Genomic DNA, 24,677 nt, shown 5'->3' with positions numbered 1-24,677 from the left:
AAGGGGAGTGAGGAGGGGCTCGTTCTGCGCCTGCCGCTGTGCACAAAATGGAATAAATGTGACATTAGGGACGCGGGTATCATTACCTTGATGAATTACGGAAGGTATAACGATTATGGAAATTGTCATCGACTGATCATTCGTCTCAATTTATTGCAGCTCAGTGCCACTGTGGCCCAGCAGCCCGAAATGTTATCATGTCAATAGTTCTCGGGCTGTTATCAATGCTTGCTTTGCTTTCACAATGGCCAAGCACTGTAGGTCTGTTGTACACCATCCATTGCAATCTAAAGCTCGACAGCGGACCCCCTTGATAGTCTGTGAGGTGAAAGGGGAAGCTAATTGAAAAATTGACTGGTCACACTCCTAGAGTGGTCACAAACTGGGAGTAAGATGTAAGGCTATCAATGAAGAGATCTATGTTGATTTCAATGCGGAGGAGTTAAATCTGAAAACTACTCTTTCAATCTCACTGCTGTCAATCCTAAATTTAAACAAACAAAGGAAATGTTAATGTGTCTAAAAATAAGTTAATAGGTGATAAAACTACTCACAACATTAAAATGTCTCAGTGTTATTTTTTTTTAATAACAAATGTGGGATTTCTGATTACATTTCCCTGATAAGCAGTTAATAATAACAGCTGTTTTACCTACAGCATATGGAAAAATTAAAAATCAATCAGCGAATTGTAATATCAAAACTACAAATTCCACACATAACATTAATGGTGTTGTTATGGCAATTATGTCTTTGAAGACAGAGCAATTGTAATATAGCAGCATGCCACAACACACTGAAGTGTGTCCCAAAGAGATCCAGGAGGATATTGCTCTGTGCTCGCCGTCAACAATATTAGGTCACCTCAGGGAGCTTGTTAGTGCGCTGCATGTTTGCAAGTATTATCATAACACACCTACAATAAAAAGAGACATTTAGGCCCTTTTACTCACGTGACACATCATATTCCCCTTGTTGAGAATATATATGAATATGATTAAGCCTTTGGCATACATAATTTGGAGTGCACTGGTGAAATTGGTAAGCCTCCGAGACAATAAATCATAGTTATGTCAACTGCGCTCATTAGACTTCAATTTATGAAAATTGTGCAGGATATGAAGATTTGCAAAGGTCCAGACTCAATGAAACCCTGTGATAGAGCCCCTCTGGAGAGTTTTCTAATCGCTGCAGCAGGAATATGGCCCCGTAATGGAGGACATATCTCTTCATTAGCCCTGTGTTGGAGTACAGTATGCGTTCACTCAGGCTTTGATAAACATGGTGCTGTTACCCTCGCACTTTTAGCACACAAAAGTTGCCTACTTAACCAAGTCCTCTCGGAGTGAATGTTATTGCTTGCACTAAGTGCAATAACCAGCTAGGGAGCGCATAATGGTGTACTTAGCTAACATTAGATCAGAATCAGTTTTGCTTGCACAGCGCAAGGAATTTGGCAGTGCAGCTGCAGGGTTTTTTACAAGGTGTCTTTTGAATTTGTATTGTCTAAATCCAACCTTCATTTCTCTTCTGCAATACAAACCATTTCAGGGATTTGCACTCATTAGTAATGGATTTGTTGGAGTGAAAAATTATAATACAGAGCAGGCATCATTGTCATAAATAGCATTTTGATCATCTCATCACCTCATGTAAAGTTGCCACATCCCCATCTCAAGCTTACAGAAATCTGGAAAAAAATTCCAGCAGAGATGCTGTGGTTTCAACATACAGTACCTGTCAAAGGTTTCGACTTCTAATAAAATTGCATATTGGTTTAGCATGTGAGTGGTGCTCACGTGTGTGTTTTTTTATTGGCAACAACAGATTTGTCCAGTTAGTTACAGCCACATAGGCACACCTCTAACTTATGATCACTATCATGAGAGGGCAGAGTTGAAATAAGTCCCCCAACCTCCAGTTATATTATTTGAAACAATAAAATAATCAAACTTTTACAGCTGTAAACACACTAGTGAATACTGAGTTTTCATCCAATTTATCATCACTATAACAGACCGAATAAAGGGAAGTTGTTTCTATCCTGATGGAAAACAAACCAAAGGTGTCTTTTCTCAGGGAGTGATTTTTCTAACTCTGAACCAATTAAAAAGCGTCCTCTGGTTCCACAAGGCCTTGTTATCCAACATTTTCCGAAAGAAATTTCTCCAAATCTCTATGAGCTTGAGACAGAGGTGTGACTGTGCAATTATTTTGAGAGCTTGCTTCCTTATTTATTTCCTGATATTTCCTGTTGAAATCAGGGGTGTGTCCACAAGGTTTGGAGTTGGCTGTGGGGGGGGTGGGTGGGGGGGACAGACTCAAGGGAGAAGCAAAAACTATTTAAAGAATCAAATGGCAGAATTAGTGACAAACAAGTAATAAACTTCAAACTGTTTGTTATTGAGAGATGCAACTTGCTTTCACTTTGTTTTAGCTCATTGCTTCATTAATAATGACCTCTATTGTATTCAGGTAGCTATGAAGTGGCCACTCGTGGCTCCTGGTTGTCATTCTGATCAAAGTTTTTTAGGGGCCCAAGTGTATGCTGAAAAAAAAACATTGTCATGCTATTTCCAACGTTATGTTGAGATGAGGAACCACTTTGATGCTTTTTCGACAAATGAATACATTAAGCAATTCATATCACTGAAAGAAAAAATGATAATCTTGGTAAGTGCAGTTTCTTTCTAATGAAATGTATAAATATATATATATATATATTTATATTTATATATAAAACTGTACAAAATAATAAAAAGTCTGGTAAGACTGATTGATTTTATATTTAAAGTGAAAGTAATCAGATTTAGATTAAAATACAAAAAAATATATCCTTGTTTGCCATTTTTTAAAAATAAACTGCCAAATAGCAGTGTTGTATATAAAAAGGCCAAAATGTAATTTTTCATTTTAGTGTGACTTCGAGCAATATGTTGCAATCGAACAGACATGTGCACAACTTATTGCCTATTTCAGGATAGAATAGGACTCAGGTATTGGTCTTAAGTCTCGAAATTGACTTGGTCTCAGCGAGGATTGGCTTGACACAGCTGTAGGTACAATTCAACAGAGGGAAAGTGGAAGTATACTATTCACACACACACATTGCGCTCACGGACATGAAGGATCTCACCTGCAGTGTGAGAAGAGGCAGCGGCACCATACCCGCTAAGACAGGACACTGCCCTCATATCCTTTCATTTAAAACTTGAGCATCGGTGTTACTCCAGTTGAGCAGCGAGTGAGGAAGTACATGATTATTGCTACAGTCTAATAGATATAAAAACGTGTTTTCACTTGAATTTTGAAGGTTCAGGTTCAGGTGAAGTGGCTGATGGTGAGAGTTTAGTCTACATTCCTCACATTAGTTATACTGGTTCCTTGTGCATTGTTGGACTTGTAGTATTATGTACCATGTGTGAAGTCCAGTATGTCAGAGAATTTTTTATAGGTAATACATTTCTATTTGAAACTGTTTAAGAATCACAGTGATTCAACTTATGTTCTTTTCTCCCAAAGTTTTAGTTGTTGTCTTGACTCCTACGTCAGGAATATTGTCATTTTTATCTGATTTGGTGTCTTTGTTTTGCATTTGCAGCTCCGGCAGAAGCAGAAGTTTGTTTGGAAAAATTCAGAAATCGAATTCGATATTAAGCAGACAAAGAAAAGCAGGCCACCCACAGAAAGCCAAACTTCATCAACATGATGGGAGTGATGATAGGTGGATGAGTAGAATAGCAATAACTTCTTACACAAACAACAGCAGCTGTTCAGTGTCTTACTGACAAGTGTGTTGTTTATGAACTAACAGTAGAGGAAGTTTGTTTTTTGGCTCCTACTCTTAAAATACAGACAGATGAAATGAAGTGACTTGTGAGAAGCAAGTCAGTGACTTAATGATTACATTTTCTTTTCCGCTGTTTTACAAATATATACATATTATGAAGCAAAGCGTTTACTTTAGTTCAAGGTTTTTCTTATCGTGCTTTTTCCTTGTGCAATTTGCTACACCATGACAATTTCTACATACTTTTAAGTGTTGGTGGTAAAGACTGATTGCAGGGTATTGTTACACAACAATATAAATGCAGAAGTATTAATTACTGATCATGTACTTAACTGTTGGAGTTATTATCAATTAATTAAAACAATGACTGAGTCTACATCAACAAATCTTATTTCTGTACTTTCTGCGCAATGTCACAGTTAGCATTTAAAAAATAAAAGCATCAAACTTTTTCCTTTTTTCCGCTGTAAAAAGAAATGTGCTGCATTAACCAAGATGAGCATTTGAGGAATATACTCTATATACAAACTGATTATTTTCATATTAATGATAACGTTAATATTTTAGAAGTTGTATTGCACAGTTAGAAGAGCTTTTATTCACTCATAACACCCTTTTGTTACCCTGAAGATCACCTGCAATGTCTCCTTAAATAAAAAAATATAAAAATCACATATTGTGATGTTTTTTTAAAGTTGAATCTGTGTGCTGAGGAGCTATCAGTGTGTTCTGACCACCACAAATCCACGCACAGACATAAAGTCATAAATTACTGTTTTAATACTGACCAGCCACTCACTGATAAGGTGAATAACAGAAGAGCCCCTGTCTGCCCTGCTACCATCTGTCACACCCCTCATACCCAGAGAGAGTGTGTTTTATCTCGCTGGACTCTTTGCTTACCATTTAAGCTTTTCAAATTAACCGAATGTAGTTCACAAGGTTCCCCACTAGTAGCTTTGATTCTCCGCAGGTCTCTTCTTTTTGAGGTTGTCCATCCACCTGAAAAATTCAGAATGACACTGAGCCTGTTTGATATTTCAAAGGGTGTTTTCGTTTTACTGTAACTATTTTTTTTTTAGCCACATACTGAAAAATCTGCACTTTATTTCTCACGGGTTGAAGTTTCAATAGTAATAGAAGTTTCTTTACACCTAATTCAACATGAACTGTGTAAAGATGTTCATTCATATGCATTTTTTTTTCCGTCCATGAAAAATTCAAAAGCACAAATGTATTTTTTTGTCCAGTCCAAGGTTATATGCAAAAATTAAAAGAGCTCATTATTTACTGAACACATCCAGGAAATGTACATAGTTCAAGGTTAATCAATGCAAGGACAATGCAAGGCTGAAATTTTGAATTTTTTTTTTTTTTTTAACTACTTGTAATTCGCCTGAAAATTGTTATCTGGCTGTCTGGTTTCTCAGGCTTTCTAGTTCCCTCTTTCGACTCGGTGGTGCTATAGCGACCCGCTAGAATCAATAGAAATGTTCAGAGAACTGCCTCAGAAGAAAACCAAGGCCCTCCCACCTTGTTTCAAAGTGTCCTCTGAGATTTGAAAGCTTGGCAGAAAGGCATCCATCTCTGTGCTCCTTTACTGTAGGCGACTGTGAAAGATTTCACTCCTCTGAATAAATCTTGAGATTCATTTGCAAAAGTCAACACTTCTTTTTCTCTTGAAATATACTTTTTTTTTTTTTTTAAAGAACTGTTGATATTGCCTGATACAAACTTTTTCTTTGTTCCTTTCCCTCAGATGTAGAGGAAAAAAAAGGTGCTTTCCTTAAAATCCTCACTGTATAACCAAGGGTGAAAGCGGTTTTGTCCCTTTGGAAGGGATTCATTTCCACATGAAAAGAGAAGTTCTGTCCAATCCCTTTATACATGTCCGTTTAGTTGGCGGTACACAATACTAGACTAACAAAAGGCAATAGCCTTTACAGTGTGAATATAATGCACTGCACATATACAGAGTGCACATCCATTGTTACTTTTGCTTTTTAACAGACATCGGACAAGCTGCAGTTTTGAACACATCAGACTCGCTGTCTGACCCCTTGGGGACAAATTCCTGCATACATCGGAGGAGTATGTATGCATAATTTGTCAATGTTGCTTTTTTATAATGTCCACAGGTCCTCTCTGTCCCCACGGTGTGGCCCATCTGTTTTCTCTGCTGCTACTGTACATGTGTAAAACATATTGAGCTGTAGAGAGATATGGGCTTTTATTCTTTAATGTATGCTATGCTCTTGGGCTTCAATGGTGAAGTTTCTGGTTCATGTTTTGTGTATTCAAGCAGGCTCTCTGCAAGCCATAGGTAGTCCGGAAAGCAAATGCAGAAAATAATAGGGTGGTATGTTCCTGCATTTAATTCTAGTGACTATTCCTTACTGTAATATAAGTCCAAGAAAAGGCATCGCACCACAGGATGTATGAATCAAGCACCGCATGCTCATACTGATAAAACTGCATCCTGTTTAGAAACTCTATCATCAATCCATAATTTGTCTGTGGGCCATTTGTTTGGTGCAAAGCAGATTTGTTGTCAAATACTTACATCTCCGTCTCATTCAAGTTGTAGTTTCAAATTCCTTCAATTGTCTTTTTCATCGTGCAAAACACAGTCGCAGCTGTGTAGTATATGCAGACTCATCTCACTGTGGTTAGCCTTTGAGTTTGAATGTTCAAAGTGACTGGCCTCCAATAGAGGGCACAGTTGACTGCATGGACACACAGCAAGTGTGACTGGAAGAAACTAAAGCCTTGCTGAAGATTTCACAGAAAAGCAAATCACTATCAAGGATGGAAACGAAAGACAAGGTCTAGTAAGAGAACATTTTTGTGAAGCATAATGAGCTATTTTCTTTTGGTTCAAGAAAGTGAAGGGCTGTTAATCTATCATTAACCCTCTGGTGTAGCTACCAAACTTAAAAGAACCTTCATGTGGATGAAATGTGTGAATATGTTGCTTAGTAACTAACTTCCACGTACAGTCTCTCTAAAAAGCCCCCCAAGAATATTATAGAGAGGGGGAAAAGTAGTTTGACGGAAGAGGGAGGGTGGAAGCAGGAGGGGTACTGGCTTCAACAGCCCTTACAATAATTCCTCTCCTATTTAATGTCCTTTCTTTCTTTCCTCTCTTTGGGCAGTTGCCTTTCATGCAGATAATGCCATTTGATGGAGGCAAGTTTTTGATGTGGTCCGGGTATAATAGAAGAATCAAGCATCGAAGGCCAGGGCTGATTTTGCTTGGAGAAAAGCTGTCCTCAGTGATAACTTCATCACTGCATGTGGTCGGACGTGGGGTAAATTCAGGAAGGGGATTAAAAAAAAAATTGCCCAGTCAGAGCTGCAGTAGTTGGCCCCCTATTGAGCCATGGGGCCTGCAGACCATAGCTTGAAGGTCTGTGATCTACCACTGGTATTGTTAGTCTTTCTCTCTTCTCTCTCCCTCAGAACCAAAACGACTCGGCCTCAAAATGCCTTTCTAGTGGGATTAGCGGGCTGTTGCTTTTGTAATTAATGAAACTCTGCTTTCCCTGGTCTGTCCTCTAAATGCTATCATTTGAAGCCTATCAGATAGGGTCTCATATGTTTTCTTCAATCTCAAAGCTAATTCAAAGTAAATGTGGTTTTGGTTTAAGTCCTGGACAGAAAATGGCCGTGAGGCAAGTGTACTTATCTCTGTAACCGGAGCTCATCAAGATGAAGTTTTCACACGAAGGAAATGCTGAAGAACTTCAATTGTGTCTGTGAAATCAGCAACGAAAGGGCAAGTCAAAATGAGGTAATCAACCCTCAAAGCATGCTCATATCCACTGTATGTTAATGTGAAAGGCTTGAGGACCAAATCTTAAAATGAAATGTATCAGAGTAATAGCATTTCTTAATGGTTCGGGTTGATAGCACTCATATTGTGAATATTTATTGCACATCCATGTTGCCACTGATCAATTGCAACCACAGATGGTGAAGCTTATTCGACAGCCCCGTCTCTAGAAGTTTCAATTGAGCAGCAAGTCGTTTAGGTCTTCTTGTTTATCTAACAGTTTAATTAACAACTTCAATAACCCTTAGCTGCTCTTCTGTGGGAAACAGCACATTTATTTACATCAGGCTGCTCCCCCCCTTTCACTTTGTCAGAGTGAAGGTGAGAAATTGGAGAATTGAGAGTTGGCCAATTATATGGCAGCGCGCGCGACCATAGGTAAGCTTAATGAGCAGCTTCTCAACAGAAAAAGAGAAGAGCACAGAGCAGGCTGATGGAGCACAGGCAGTAAATCCACTCCTACTCTGTTTCACATTGAATTTATGGAGCGTATTTTTCTAGCTTTGGATGATAAACTGATACAAGCTTAGTATATAAAATAGTATATAAAATAAAAATAAAAATAAATTATGATAATGGACCTAATTTTGTTCACACGTGCGGTTGTTTGCACATACAAGAGGTCATAGTTTACCGTCCTTTTTTTAATTTACGGCCTACAGCAGTACATTAGAGGTGATAGGCAGACCAGAGGCGACGCTGAAGAAAAGAGACGGGATGCGCAGTTTATCAGCTGACAAGTGAATATAGGACAAAAGAGCAGCTGAGCGGCTGCTGAGCCTCCGCATCCTCACCGAGTGAGTTTTTCTGTCTTTTTTTTTTTTTTAAAACATCCCGTACTGCTGGGCGAAAGGAAACATAGGCTGTGTTACCTCCCCTGCTGAAAGGGGACAACTGCATTGTTGGAAGTATTGGCTGGCCGAGCCACGGGGGAGGACTGGGAAGAACACGTTTCACACGAAGCTGGCAGCTGAAGCTCTCTGCTCCTGAAACCACAACGCGGCACAACATCCTCGCAGAAAGTCCACTACTCCGAGCCGTTGCACGCTCGGTTTCAACGTGTGTCCGAGCCAAAAGGGGGGTTTCTGTGGAAGGATTGCATGGTGTCTGTGAAGAATTTCAACTGTGCCAAATCGCACACGCAGCTATTGTGAGAAAGACACCGCGACGCACTCTGCCCACTGCTGCCTGCAAGTTTGGACTAAAGCGCACCGCTGGAAGTTTATGTGCCGCTGTCTCGGACAGGCTCACACAGTCTGCATGCAGGTCAGTGTGCTGTTAGTATTTTTTTTATCCTTTGCATCGGCTCTAAATGGATGTCGCCCGCGCAATTTAAATAAATGGCAGAATCGGTCTTCAATAATGGTGTCTAATTTGGTCTGTACGCTCTGTTGCAATATTCCGCAATATTCCCCTGACAAGATGTGAAGCCGAAACCCGCCGGGGCTCCCAGCCTCTCTTCACATCGGTACCTTGATAAAAATAAATTAGATCACACTTTGATTCATACCCTGTGGATTTTTAACAGAATTAGTCTACTGCTTTAATGAGTACAAGGGTTGAGCATGATGTATGCCTCTCTGAACAGCTCTACATTTGGGAAATGCATGACAACCTAAAGTTCAACAATAAAAAAAAATTGAAGATGTAGTTTGTAAAAGTCATCTGCTGTGTTTTAGGAAGTATATCATTTGTTTTAATCTTGTGGTTTAATTTTTTTTGTAGGATTTGGATCATTGTTAATGTTACAAAAAAAATGTAATGCTGCTTGCTGCAAGTTATATTAAACTGTAAGGATGACAGAAAGAACATAATCTTCCTCCCAGTCTCCATCACCTCTCACCTCAGTGTCCTCTTCAAGACCTCTGGCCAAGAGTTGACAGGGTGAGGTGGATTTGCTCCAGTGACTGACTTTATCTGCACAAAGCATGAAAGCCTCACTGGGGTGTAAATCACCTACATAGATAACACGCTCAATCCCCTAATAATTCAGGTTTACAAACACACTTGCTAAACTCTACAGAATCTGTAGTTTCAGCCTGAGATACAGGAGGTGGAGATACTTCATCAGAGCATCTGAATGAATTTGAAAGAGGCCTGTAGGAAGGCTGTGTTTGGCACAGGGATTTAACGCCTCTTGGGTCAGACGTGTGCCTGCTGGAGCCGGAACTTTTAGGGTTGTATTTTCTGCACTAGGCGAGAGGGGCGGTTGCCTGACAACCAAAAAAATGGTTATGAAATGTGTAATTTCATGATGTGGTTTGATTGTGTTTCATAAGTAGCATAATTTGAGGAGCTTTAGTGTTTGGACAAAAAAGGGTTTGGACATCAGCTGGATTCGTTCGCTACTTTTATTGTGTCTCAGCTAAAGTATAACACGGTGACTTGTTTCAGTGCTTGGTATGACTCAGAGAGAAACGTTTATCTGATTTCACTGTGGCATGGATCAGGCTATGAGCAATCTGCAAACACATGCATCTGAGTCCACATGATAGCCCAGAAGGACAAGTATATCTGTCCAGCTAAATTGATTTATGGCTATTGTCTTGAGTTCTGTTGAGGAACTGCAGCAGTTTAGGCCATTTTCTGTTTCATATTCCTCCTCTGACAAAGACTGGAATAGTAAAGTAATGCATATCTTTGCCACTTCAGGCCTTAGTGGTGAATTATGGCAGCTGAAGGGCAAATCATAGTACGTCCTCAAATTTACTCCTGTTATTATGGAAAAATAGCGTTTTTGTTAGGTGTAAAGTGGCAGGTGTATTGTGAAAAATTTGTCTCCGAGTGATCGATATTCTCATAATCTTAAGCCTTTGGCTGTGTCATGGGTCACATTAGAGCTAAGAACGGCTCCAAACTACCAGAGACACAGTCTATCTTCCTTGTGCCAGCCTTTAAAGGCATTACAGTGACACTTATTGGGTGATATTGAACATGTGGTTTTTGTATAGCGCACCAGAACACGGGTAGTGCTCGTATTATCGTTTCCAAGGTCTCAATAATAATTTAAATTTACTTTCCTGAATGAGACATCACAATCTGTGGTACTAATGTTCTGCCTACAATACGGCTGTGACTGACTGCTACAGAATTTGGGTAAATTGACTTCATTGTGTTTACTCTTTTCAGAATTACACCTGGAGACAACAGCGCTCTGGCGAATGCTATGCTGTCGAAACATTTATTTGCACAGCTCTACAGTAAAAAAGCAATAACTACTGTTGTCTACGCTTGTCTGGTATACACGGTGCCATAATGTAGCAGACGATTACACATGTAGCACTGAGACATTTAGGCCTGCTGCGGTGAACCCTTATTGAGGCTTTAGCCTAATGCCCCAGCTTCAAACTTTATTGCCTTTTAATCCCACTAATCAAAGCAGGTGACTACAATTTCTGATCCAGCCGAAAGGAAGAAATTCTCGAGGTGACTTTTACTACGATTGGAGCTTAAAATCATCTAATTAATTCAGAAATATTAGAGGAACTGTGTACACAACACTGCCACTCCATGTTTCTATCCTTAAGTAATTTCCCCTTTCATTATTCCTGTGGAGAATTTAATATTCTGTGTGATGAGAACTGCCTCCTTTAGGGATAATGCCAGCTTGAATATGGCCCTAAACAGTTTTATAGATTGTTAAGGGGTAATCAGGATGAGTCCTCTGCCTCAGTAAAAATTACTCCTCTAAGATCTGAGAGATATAGAGGCAAGCTGACGCACAGCCTTGCACCAACTTTATAATATGTCCCCTTATTACTTGTGGATGCCGACAGTGGCTCAGAAGATGACCTTATGAATTATAACATTTGATATGGCAAACAGCATTGCCGAGTCGCCTGTTTCAACACATCTGAGCAAACATGTGAAGGTTAATGCAGCCTGACAAACTACCCACAGTTCCCTGGGCTCGACGGATCAGTTCCATGTCATATTTACTTTGCATAATTGCTGCCCTCTAATCTGTTACTATTAACACGCAGCCTGCCCGGCTATTGTCTGCTGCACTCTCTTTCACCTGTTTTCTCTCTCAGTTCATTTTGCCTTTCCTCCCATGAGAACAGGTAGACATCATGATAAATAGTTGGTGTGAAGGTAAAGCATGCCATGATGCATTTAGGATCTTGAAGTACTTAAAAAAAAAAAAGAAAACGCATTTCGGGATGGTGGACAGACTCATACCTGTGCATTAGCTATTAATGATCAAATGAAATGTTTAAGAGGTGTGAGGATTGTTTGGGATCGGCACGCCGACATGAGACTTGTGCTGAAGTTTTCTGTGGTTAAAAAAAAAAAGAAAATGTTTTTTTTCCTGCAAGTTGCCAAATTATCGCTGAAAGTCACCCTAGGATTTGGGGGAAGGAGATTGCATGCTCTTGAAATGTGCTTAGAGTAAGGATATTTAGTGACAGCACTTGATGCATTACCACTGTGGTCCTTAACTACATTGTATGCAGCACAAGAGAAAAAAAAAAAACCTACCATGGTATGGATGCAAGCTGTTTTATGACGGTATATGCTTTTTGCTGTGTCTGAAGTCATGATGGTGTGTTGTAAAGGATTTGTATGGTCTGGGTCCCAGCTGATAAACATCGTTTATTAAATTAAAATAAAAAGGCCTCAAAGAGCTTGAGTAACTGCTAAGAATATAAATTGAGTTTTATATTAATACCAAAATGGATTTATGTAGTATTTTCCATAATGTATATCTGCTCAGTATAATGTGATACCTGCCACTGCATTTTGATTGCAGAGGAGCGTTCTCAAGGGAGCAGCTACTGTACCCGCCTTATGGCTATTGTAGACTAACTGCATGACCTAATGTGTTGTGCATAATATAAACTGATTCCTGAATCTCATTGCGCGCATATGTGCAAATGTGTTGTGATGTAAGTGTGTGTGCGTGGGTGCTTATGGACAAAACAGCCGAGTCGGTAATTGTTTGTAACGAAGTAGAAGCCGTTCTTTAGCCGTGTATGGGTTACTGAAAATCAAGAAAAGTGAACATGCTAGCAGGACAGCTCATGGTTTTTGTTTCGAACATTTGCTGCTACTCTGGCCAAAGCAGGCTGAGATGAAAGCCACCTGTGATTAGCCACAGGATGCTGTCCTGCTGGTCCAGCTCTGGGAGCAGCACCGCTTTACACTGTTGTAACCTACAGATTAACATTTATGGCTCAGCATGCTCCAGTGGACTTTCTGGGTCAAGACCAAGTGGCAAGATTGAGGAGTGGCTCTGACTTTGTAACAGTGCAACTCTCCCTGCACGCTCCAGGGTTGAGCCTGGCAGGGATAGACAGACAGAAATGTGCTTAGTTCTGTCATAGGGAGAACAAAATAGAAATGCATTGTGCTCTCTGCTTGTGAAAATTGCTCTGAGTGAATACCTGCGTGCTTTCTAGGCTCAGCATTCGTGAAATACAGACATTATATTCAAAGTCAGGATGTGTTATATATTAAAAGGACAGTGCATGGCAACACTTTCTGTCAGAAGCTGTATACCATATATAAGTCAATATTATATGATGTCTCGCTCACATTAAAATATTGATGAAGCAGCTTTATTTTTCACATGTGTAAAAATATGTTTGAGCTTTGGCTCTATAATAGTCTATAATTGCTCAAAGCGATATTAGCCCAGGAGGAGGTTTCCCAGAATAGCTTCAACCTGCCAAGAGCCTCAGGTCTGGTCTTTTGTGGGCCTTGGACAGCCCAGTGGGAAGTTGGGCGTCAGCTATGCTTGTCGATGGAGCTGCTGGATGGCCTCAATAATTCAGTTGACACAACCTCTGTGATGCTGAAAGACGCAGGTCTGGCGGGTGATGAAGAGTGTTGATGGGGACAAGGCGGAGGTGCTGGTTCATGGGTGAAGCAAGTGGGCAACACTTCCTCTGTCTCTTTATTGTCAGCGGGGTGAAGAAGAGAAAATATTGAATACCAGACCATTGAAGAGTGTAAAACCGGCCACTTCAAGTCAGTGTAATGGTATACAGGTCAGCAGTCTTTGACTTCCAGTGGAGACCAGTGCGCGTTCGGAAGTTGGTCTCGGCCAATCGCTACAGGGCGGACTCTCTAAGTTTCACCCCTGGAAGTAGAGACATCAGCGCAATGTTGGTGAATTTTCAGATTGATGTTTCTTTAATAAGGCCTGCAGTCTCTCAGTATTCTGATAGTGTTCCATCATGACCTACATACTCCTTAAAACGCTGACAACTAGAGAATAAAACCCTCCAGTTTCTTTATATATTGTATAGTTTATGTGGCACAATATGCCTAAAGAGAAAATACACCCAATATATTATTCTCTGTAAAGTGCAAAAATTGTAGTCATTGTGTGCATACAATTTGTATTTCTTCTAATTCCATATTATTCAAGCGTGTATTGTTTAGATTGATCATTTCGATTGAAACTTCGACAGCAGGTCACCGTCTCCGTGTGGTCAGATCTTATATATTTCATCAGTCGCAGCAGCACTCTGTTGCATTCCCATTGCAGTATCCACCATTGATGCTGTCCCTCATACTCTTCAGTTGTCTGCCACTATTATATGATTGCTGTGTATATTCCACCTCCCCCCCTAGTTTGTTGTACAATCATGTGAGATGCATTTGAATGACACCCAATGTCAGCACTTTAGAATATCTCGCTGCGTTTGCGTTAGAGTATCTATCTGCTAGCCAGGTTTGTATGCTCCCAGCATTTCAAATATAGTTTGGGTAATGATTTTCAGCCACTCAGTAAGTGCTCTTTTGACGGGCTACAGTAGTGCTACAATAACGTCTCTAGATGTCCAGATTAGACCGTCAAGCAAGACTGATATTTGATTGAGAATTTGCAATTAAAAAGGGCACCACTGTTGATCTAAATAAATAATATACCTGCAATAAATCTTTTTTTTTCTTTTTTCAAGGTCTCAAACCCATTTTCTTTTGTTTACCTGATTTGTTGTGGACAGATATGATGTGAATTTTATTCTTTCAATCACCCTCCGTGGCGTTGTGATTGCTCTGTGGCTTCATTACAATGCAGCTGCGGTATCACCGCAATTTAATTTATTTCCGTAACAATGGGTCGATCATGGATTTGTCTATAAATTGCCTCAGGTCTGTGGAGCTGATTTTATTTTTGCACACCATGGAGTCAATTCATTATGAGTAGGCATTAGACGACAGTTGTTGACACCGTCTTGTAAGATTCTCAATTAAGCAAATGTACATGAACATCATTACTTCCTTAGATCCCCTGTGTGAAATAATACTGCAGTGATGCCAGTTTGAGAGAACAGCAAACTGTGGCCCATTGAATTAAGACTGTCTGGTGTAATTGGGTGTGTGATATGGAAGGGGGCGCCTATTTTGATAAGAGCTGGGTTCAATACTTGTAGCCTTGGATACAGATAAATGCTGGAGCCCGTATGTATGAATGCACTGAATAACCCACTATTACCATTTGAGATAGAGGGAGATCGTGCAGGAGAAACATTATAAAATCATGCTTTTTATATTCCAATTGTCCACACCTAGCAATTACATTTTAAAAAAATGAATTTGGCTGTGCTTGCAATTTTTTCCACTAAAGATTCAATGAATATATAACTCATACTGTCAGTGGTGAAGGGTTATTTGGGGGATTTGTAAACATTCCTGCTCAGCTTATTATGATGTATCCTGGCGCTGGCAGATGCCCCTCTTTTATTATTTAATTCTCACAGACAAAAAAAGCAGCAGCAAAATGGTTAGGATTAGACATTGACCACTATGATTTTCCAGTGACGGACAAGTAAAAAACAAACAAACAAATAAAAAAACACTGTGGGTTCAGCTTAGCTTTTGGTGATTTGTTTTTCATATTCACAGTAGCCTTGTTTGTCTTTTAAATGTGCTGTAACTATGAGGGATGAAGCTTCAAGCTCCATAATCTGAAGTGGCTGTATCAGAGATTTGCATCACTTTACTCCACTTGTGAATATTCTGCATCATACACTGAGACAAGAGACTTGGCATGGAGCAGGATTTCATCATCTTTCCTAAGAGTCTCACTGAGTGTAGTAAGCTCATCCCGTCACCAAGTATGCTAAGGATATAGCTGAGGCTGAAATTTAATTGCAGATAAATTCTGTCATGAGTTTGTGTGCTCTTTTTTCCCCTCCCTCCCTCACTTTCTTTCTTCATCTCTTTATCTGTCACTCTCTTATATAGTCAATGACTATACATATTTCAAGATTAAGAAACTGAAAATCATAGTAATCTGCCAAAAAACAAAACTCTGTATGTTACAGAGCGTTACAAGTCGATAAACGGCACGGAAAAGCAGCTTAGCATCAGATCCTCACATATAAACTCACGTGTCAAAGTTAAGATTATCAATTTTCTTGATCAACTGATCTTCCTATATGTGTATTTTTAGGTAATAGTCGTACGCTTCCCGCTGCAGCAAGGGATTTAGGCACTGAGCCTCGATAAAGAACGAGCACAATCTGCTTCAGACGGCATCCAGAATTCAAAAAGTCTGGGAAACGTGCTGCAGACAAACACTTCTGTGTCTCCAAAATCACCGGTGTCAGGGGGAAACAGGCAGCATCTGATGGAACACTGCCCTGGTTCTCCCTCTCCCCTTCTCCAAGCGCCGGGAGGCACGGGGAAAAAAAAAAAAAAAAAAAAAGAAAGAACTGAAGAGAAACCGAAAGAGGAGAGGGAGAGAGGAGCGTCAAGGAGGAAAGGGAGAGAGACTCGACAAGATGAATTATGCAAAGCTGTCAGAGGCGGCTATTGTTGGAGGTGCTGGCTGTGTTAAAGGGAGCCAGCCCTGATCTCCACCAGCTCCATCAACCACTCTCACCACTCCCCGTGGCTGAGAGCCGTCTGATCTGTGCTCCGGCAAATGGCCAACAACAAGATGAGGAGGGGGAGGTTTGTGTGTGTGTGTGTGGGGGGGGGGGGGGGGGGGGGGGTGGGCGGGCCAGGCCACTTGGTGACAGGTGGATTGTCTTGGAGGGACACACCGGCAACGACAAGTGCGCTCTTTATTACCGTTATTTACAGAGGTCACCGACAGGGATATCTGAGCTGATATGTACAGTAGCCCCGCGGAAATATAATTACCGAACAAAGGCTTAGCGAAGAGTTGCCATTTCAGCATTCTGGTCAGTGGTGGCTACTCCTGTTTTGCAAAATGCTTTGTGTGCTGTTGTCAGGAGTGTGTAGCAGCTCAGTTAAGGCTGGCGTATTTATCTATATAGTCAATTTTGTGTAGAATTATCATATATGAGATATGTTACAGGTAGGGCTGCAATAACGATTAATTTCATCGTTGAGCGTTGTTTTTCTGGTTAATCATTTAGTCTAGAAAATGGTAAACCCACAATCTGGAAATTGCTTGTTTTGTGGTACCAACAGTGCAAAACCTATAGATATTCAATTTACAGTGTTATAAAATTTATAGATTAATCTGTGGATTCTTTTTTTGATCATCACTTAATTTACAACATGTAAGAAAATATTGAAAAACTCACAAGTTCCCAGAGCCCAACATGACATCAAATGACTCGTTTTGTCCGACCAACGGTCCAAAACCCAAAGATAATCAATTGCCACTCATATACAACAGAGGAAATCTGCGAATCCTCCCGCTTGGAAAGCTAAAAACCAGAGAATCATTTGAATTTTTCTTTGATAAAAGACTTAAATGTTTACTCAATCATTGAGGGTTAATTTTCTGTCTACTGACCAATCAATAAGTTATTTGTTTCAGCACTGCTCTCCTTGTTGACCATCCTCGCTCGAAGCATCAAAAAATATCTTTACCTTTCGTGCCTTTGATGAATAACATACTGAATGTCATCTGCTTATTTAATTCATTTTGTATAACATAACTTATCAGCTCCAAGATACCTTAAAAGGTTGATCTTCCTTCCACATCCCCAAGTTGGAAGCATAAAACATACCCACTCTCATTTTTGATGAAAATACAGTATGTCAGACATGAAACAAGTATATCTCATCCTTGAAACCTGTCCAACTGCCCTGAAGAGCCAATTGACTTGGACACGTTTCTTCTCACCACATTATACAGATGGTTTATGGTTTATGCTTCAAAGAAGTGCAGAGGTGTAGGACAGTATCAGGCGTCAGGGGGACTGTACTCAACTGGCATGGGAGTCATTGGGACGTGTGTAGAGCTCCGCCGCGTAGATCATGAACTGTCTTTCTCCTTGCCTCAGTGGCTCGCCAGAGGACCTCTGTGTGACGCTAATTTTGCAGTGTCGACTGTTCCGCTGAGCGGTCATGGGTGACTGACTGTCCTGGTTCAACTGCATGATCAAAGGTAAAAGGGAATGTAGAAATGAGTGATACAAGAAAACTAAAAGAATTCATGAATTTACGTCCAAAAATTCTTGATCAGACACATCTTCCCATTACTTCGACTTTTCTGTGCTTCTCGTTCTTTTTTTACAGATTGGTGTGCATTAGTGTGTACTCTCAGCAGGGTAACAAGAGGCAGATTTTGCATAATCAAGGCGAGACAGACTGGCTTTTATTCTTCTCTGCTCAAAGTAGTCTAGTTCATACTGTAGTTAAAACCTTTGAAACTTAAAGCCTGCAGAAACACAATAGAGTTCCCTCAAGAGCCTCTATGACCTTTTGTACATAATTTAAACTATCATGAATGTCTCTCTTGCATCCTGATAGTGTCCCCATGTGCTGCCTATGTGCACAAGCAGGACACATTGATGAGCTGTGAAAAAGATGGCATCTTCTGGTCCTCAGAGTAAAGCTGAAATGTTTATACAGGGACATGCCTGGTCACTCAAGGGCTTATAGCTGATTAGGACACAAATCTAATTCCTCCTATAGTGGGGGGCTTGCAGCTCAGTGGGTAGGACTTGTAGCATTAGCTTTTTTTTTTTTTTTTTTTTTTCAGACGGCAAATGTCTTTACAAGCCCGTAAAGAAGAGGGGGGATCGTAATCAGGGAGGCTTCTGGGCGTGTCTGCTTGCACTCATCCTGTACATTAATCTGCCAATCTGGACGGATGTGTACAATATCCTGAAAGTGATGAGATGGAGTGAGATGTCCTGTGGCATCGTAAAAAAAAAAACAAGCGTGTGTGGGGTAGTGTTGAAGGTTGAGTGTTAGGGTTACGAAAAAATGTGTCACTGATTGCATCTCAGCGCGTCGGGGGACAGAATGATATCCAGCGACTCTGAGCGAAGGGGGTAAAAAAAAAAAATAAGTTGAAGAGGCCTAGAACAGCTCACAATTTTCATTATCCCTGCATCCTGCGCCCCACCCGCTACTGCTTCAGTTTTTGGGAACTCCGGGGTCCGTGCTATATTGCAAGCGCGACAGTGCGCTATCCTGGCCTCACTGGAAGGTTTTGATGCTTGATGTGAAACGAAGTAGATCTCATTTGGGGAAAGGAGTCTGATACTCCAGTCTTACAGCTCAGCCAAGAGAGAAATGAAAGTGTGGTGTGTGTGGCATGTGTGAGCATGTGAGTCTCTGTGTGTGTGTGTGTGTGTGTGTGTGTGTGTGTGTGTGTGTGTGTGTGTGTGTGTCAGGAGGCAGTGGAAAATGGCTGGTAATAAACACTTCTGACACACAGGGGCTCCCATCCACATTCCACTCAAGGGTTTTTTTGCGGATTAGTCACATTCTCATTCCCACTTGTCCACATTTTAGAGCACGTTCTCCACCTGTGAGTGTCTTCTTTGAATTTCCAACAAGTTAAAGATTTTAACACGGATGTATCTAATGTTTGTGTGAACTAGGGCAATACTCGGTCAGCGCATTCAGAGAGACTGAGATGTACAGTTGGGTCATGGGTACTGTGTGTGACATGGAACTATTACTTAACTCACATTGACTGTAAAGTCATATATGTAGGGTTTCTCTATCTCACTGTTACCGTTGCTTTTTTATGTATAAATTAAGCACTTGGGTAACTTGTGCTCTCACATATATTGGTAAATTGTATAATTTTACATGACATACAGTTTAAAGGCTTAGTTCACCCGAATTTAAAATAAATTAAAAAACAAAACAAACATATTTTCTCCCATATATCTGGTGTACGGAGCTAGTATTGTTCATGATTACCCTTGATAATCCATAGAACAGACTGTTTTCATGAGTTTCAATGAAAACAGATCACAGTGAAGCCTCTGAACACTGTGTCTGGAAAAATGTGTCTGATTTTTTTATTTTTTCAATGCATTTTTTTTAATGCTTTGAGCACCATAAAAATTAAATTCCACTCTACCTACTTTGATTTGGTGTGTAGGCAGGAATCAAGACATATGTACAGTATATATCTCAAAACCTTGACAAATAAAGCCAAAACTAGCCACATGATAGCAATAGAAGTAGCATAAATGAGAAAATGTTTAAAGGGTTGGTTCACCTAAATTACAAAAAAAAAAAACAACCTTATTTTCTCACTTACACCTGGTATCTAACCATGCAATTTTGTTTTTGTTTTTTTTCCCAGTAACTCTGGACTGAAGAAATATCTTCTATCTATGAGCAACAAATACAGCACTCCAGAAAACCAGATTGCTGTTGAAATTTTAAAACACATTTTTTTAGTGCTTTGAGCACTTTAAATGAAGCTCTATGGGCATCCATTGTATTGGAGTGCAGGCAGAAATCTTAGAGAAAGACATCTCAAAACACGGGCAAATAAAACTATTTACATGGGTAAATAAGGTAAGAGGTGAAAAATGCTTTTTCATAATTTAGGCAATTCAACCCATTCATTTATTTCACTTAACTGTCACTAGCTGCCTGGGAAACTGCATATCTAAAATACATAGGTGCGTTATGCATTTTTCATAGTCTTTTTGCTATTCTGTGTGTATGAAATCTGGCACTAGGTTAATGTATGCAATGGGTCAAAATTATAATTCTGTACGCGTTACAGTTTAAATTAAAAATTAAAGCATGATATCATCATGTCAAAAAGTCACTGGCCAGCGTGATGCGTGACATATTGATTTATCTGTTATTTAACCAGCATGTGACACTTGGTGGATGTCAACTTTGGACAATCATCATGAGTAAATTGAAAAGCTCCTCCGAGCACCTCAAAATGTTTCACTCAAAAAAAAAATATATATATTATTGTGTGTGAAACTTATGCTTATTTTTGTCAAACTGCTTTTGCTTGATGGGAAAAGTGCGAGTTACAACTTTTAAACATCAACACACTGTAGATTAACTTGATTTTTGAAGGCTCAAACAGGCGGAATAAGTCGGTGATCTTTTTAAGAGGGGAGTCGTGTATGGCAAGAGTTCACGGGTGAGGTTTCAGAGGTGGGGAGGTAGCAGTGGGGGTGGGGCAATGAGAAAGGGATAAGTGTTTGCTCTTCAAGATGAAGCAGATGGATTAGTGTTATCTGAACTCTTTGCTTCCTTTCCTCCCCATTTCTTTCTTTCTTTCTCCAGGTAGAGTGGGTGGAAGGCTGAATGGACTGAAGAAGTGACCGACAGACCAATAGAGGTTTAGAAGTGGGGAGGGGTGATAGGAGGAAAATCGGTACAGGAGGAGAATCACAACCAGAGGAGGAAAAGGAGGGGTGAAAAAGAGAGAAGTAATCCAGCGGCAAGTGTCTCAGGAGAGCGTCGGTGGTGAAGGGGAGGGAGTTGGATACCCAGCATGCAGGCAGCATGGAACGGGTGAGGGAGCAGCGGCCTTTCTGCTCGCTGTCCAAGAGCCAGAGAGACCGAGAGAGAGACTGCGAGAGAGACAAGGATCGGGAGCGTCGTTATACCGCCTCCTCGGCTGACCGGGAGGAGGGAGCCTGCCGCGTACCCACTCAGAAATCCTACAGCTCCAGCGAGACGCTCCAGGCCTTTGACCATGACCCTTCACGAATGCTGTTCGGAGGCAGAGTCAAGGAGATGGTCCACAAGGAAAGTGTAGAGTACAGCAGGCCAGGTTAGCAAGATCAAATGTTTACTCCATTCATTCCTTTGTTGGATTTTTCAATGTCTGTCAGATGAATATCCTTTAATATGAGTGGGGTGGTTATTGAGGCTACCAAAGATATGTGGAAGACACTTAAAGGCCCATATTATCAGAGTATACCAGTCTGTTGACCTTTGCTACAAAAAAGTATGATTTGTACTTAAAAATCTCTGTATTAACACAGAAACTGTTTTTTTTTCTCCAAATTTGAAGACTACACATTGACGATAAATCTGGGATTCCAGTTTGATCGTAAATACAGCAAACAAGAAAATCTTTATATCCATGTTCATTTGATTTGTAAGAGTGTGAAAAATCATCAGTGAATGAACATCGATGCAGGGATTTTATTGTTTGTCTTGTTTACCAAATTCTACCAATTTACTGTTTTGTTTTCCACTTTATCTGTGCAAGTTTGACAAGAAATAACAGTATGATGCCAGTGTGTTGGACAGTGTAAACACAATTAAATAATGTCAAACAAAGGCACAATTTAGTTTAATGCTACCAAACTTTCAGAGAAAAGTCACATAGGGGTCGGATACAGCGGGCAACTCTGACCTTATGAATTGTTGATACCCTGGATTATGTTAAAATAATAGGGGAAAATGCTCAGTAAATAACCCTTTCCTTTAATTGGCTGTTAGAAACTGTCCCACTTTCTATAATTAAAAAGTTTGGGCAGTTTATTCTATTTTATGGCACTCCTTTGGCTCATAAAATTGCAATTAGAAAATCTATCCATTACTCCCTTCCATTTTCTTGGTGCTAATTGGTGCCCATTTTGGAATTAATGGGATTATGATGGAGTTGTGGGAAGAATGCTAGTTTCCTTTATTTCTTTTTAAAATCTGGGCATTTAACGACTGTTTCTCACATCATCACAATAAATGTCAGATTTAATGTTATTCATCTGGTAATGGAAAGGGAGCACATTTTGTGTAGATAGTATTTGCTCATTGTGCTGTGTACGAGATGGTGAATAAGTATAATAATATTGATTTTTTTTTTTTTTTTTTTTTTTTTTTTTTTTGCTTGCGTTTTAGCATTATCAGACTTTTTAGTAATTTTTAGTATGGTACACTTTTTTACTTTGTCTTTATTTTTGAAATTTTTGGTGATATTGTCTAAATAAAACTAGGCAATCTGAAAAAATCTCACTTTATTACTAGAAATACAAAATTTAGTTTGCTGCACTATGATTTGAGTAAAAGGAGATGCTTTTGTGCATTTTGATTAAACCTTTTCATTTTCAGATGTGGTACACTTTGAAAGGGGTTTCTGCTCCATTTCCAAATACACAAAATACATGACAAAATCCTCTCCCTTTGTGACCATGAATATGACCAGAAACTAATTTTTAATATCCACAAGATCATCATGTGTGTCATAATTATTCTGTGTTGACACATCTCACCTTGAAATCTTTTAAAAAACAAAACATTGCAGCACCAATGATTTAAGTTAATTAAATGAATACATTATAAGTGTAGACGGTATTTACAGCTGAAATACATTTAAAATAAATATATCAAAAAGGAAGTCTGGGTATAGATTTTCATGGCGTGTGATGTTTCTCAAAACATTTAGCATAATTTTCTTTTCCGTTCAGGGGCTTTCTAACGAGGTTGACGTGAGGTATTTCTGTTTATTGGCAGTATGCCTGTGTCTTCTTTTAAAAAAATGAATTAATTTATTTTACTTAGATGTTGCAGTGTCTTTGAAGGCATGGCAGACTATTATTTTATTTCCAGTGAACACCAGAGCCTCAAGTAATTCCAAATGAAGACAAAACAGATGTATGGTGATGATTTATTGTGGAACAGGCTCTGTCTGAAACAGTTTCTGAAAACTATAAAATAATAAATGGGTGGTACAATTTTTCTTTCATTTAGATGATCACAAGAACCTTGATTTTTAGGTGGTTTGTTTGTCTAATACAACTAGGTAATGTCAAAAGTCTCACTTAGTCAATAAAAGTACAAAGTTTGTTAGCGCTGTCCTGTGTTTTGAGTCAAAGAAAATGCTTCTTAGCATCTTGAAGTGTTAAGTAGCTTGAGAGGATGTTGTTAAGGCTTTAATTTAACAATTATCCCACCCTCCCTTTCCACACTGCTCTTAGGTTAAGTGTTTTTTTAAGTAGTCCCGGTCTTGGCCATTAACTGTGTTGTTGCTTGGTTTGTTAAACTTTACAACTTCTGTCATTCACAGGGCAGACATTTTCACTGAGGCAACTCGGGATCTGTGAGCCATCGGCTCGCAGAGGCTTGGCACTCTGCCCTGACACAGGCCTCTCCCACCCACTCAGCAGCTACTCGAGAGGACCGGTCGCTACAGAAAACCATGAACCTGTATCACCGGAACGTACCATGACTCTTTGGGGAACGGGGGCAAAGTCTGGGCAGAATTCATGCCTCTCCAGTCGCTCTAACTCAGCACTCACACTCACTGACACGGAAATGGACAATAAATCGGACAATGAGATGGGTGAGTAGGGCACACTTTTCATCCTTTTTATCTTAAAACGCTGATTTGTTTGCTGCACATGCTGTCACTGCTTTTCAAAGGGGAGTAATCACTATGTAGAAAAAGCAGCAGTAGGTTGGATTATGGTTGGTGCTCGAGACTGATTGGTGGAAGAAAGTGGAAACGCGATTGGTGGGGCTGGTATCTGGAGAGGCATTTGCAGCTGCCTTTCTTTGGATCAAAGGCGTGATTCCTCGCCGCATGCGGAAAAAAGAACATGGCCTTCCAATTGAGTAGTTGCTAGTCACCTGGTCCTTCTCCACAGGAAGGAGAGGAGTTTGATAAAGTTTCCCCATGGGCTAGCGTATAATCAAAGATAGCTTTGTGTGCCTCAGTCTGAGATTTTGCTTAGAAATTCTGCAGTGGTTGGCCGGGCATGCACAATGGCTGATTAAATGGGTACAATGGTTTGAAGTGCAAATTTGATCATGCTGGAAACCTGAGATGGAGGATTGAGGTTCTCTGTTTGAAGAGGGCAAATCTTTGTTGCGTCAATTGGAAGCAATGCATAGAAGATAGCTGCGTATCTGTATTGCTGTTAGGTTTGTGTTTAACAT

General features: G+C 40.0%; 1 protein-coding gene across 4 annotated transcripts in view; it reads left to right on the top strand.

Moving 5' to 3' along the window:
- The first annotated feature begins 8,250 nt into the window (after window positions 1-8,250).
- si:dkey-237h12.3 (teneurin-3) overlaps window positions 8,251-24,677 on the top strand; it is a 143,112-nt gene continuing 126,685 nt past the window's right edge. For all 4 annotated transcript variants that reach the window (XM_044363711.1, XM_044363710.1, XM_044363709.1 and 1 more), the window contains exons 1-3: window positions 8,251-8,891; window positions 21,072-21,564; window positions 23,806-24,081. In XM_044363711.1, the coding sequence (XP_044219646.1) occupies window positions 21,294-21,564; window positions 23,806-24,081 (547 nt within the window). In that variant the 5' untranslated portion in view covers window positions 8,251-8,891; window positions 21,072-21,293. The remainder of the gene's footprint in view (window positions 8,892-21,071; window positions 21,565-23,805; window positions 24,082-24,677) is intronic.

This window comes from Thunnus albacares, chromosome 10 (assembly GCF_914725855.1).
Source record: "Thunnus albacares chromosome 10, fThuAlb1.1, whole genome shotgun sequence".
NCBI lineage: Eukaryota > Metazoa > Chordata > Actinopteri > Scombriformes > Scombridae > Thunnus > Thunnus albacares.
Note: the sequence above shows the minus strand (reverse complement) of the source record. Positions and strands in the feature narration are given on the sequence as shown.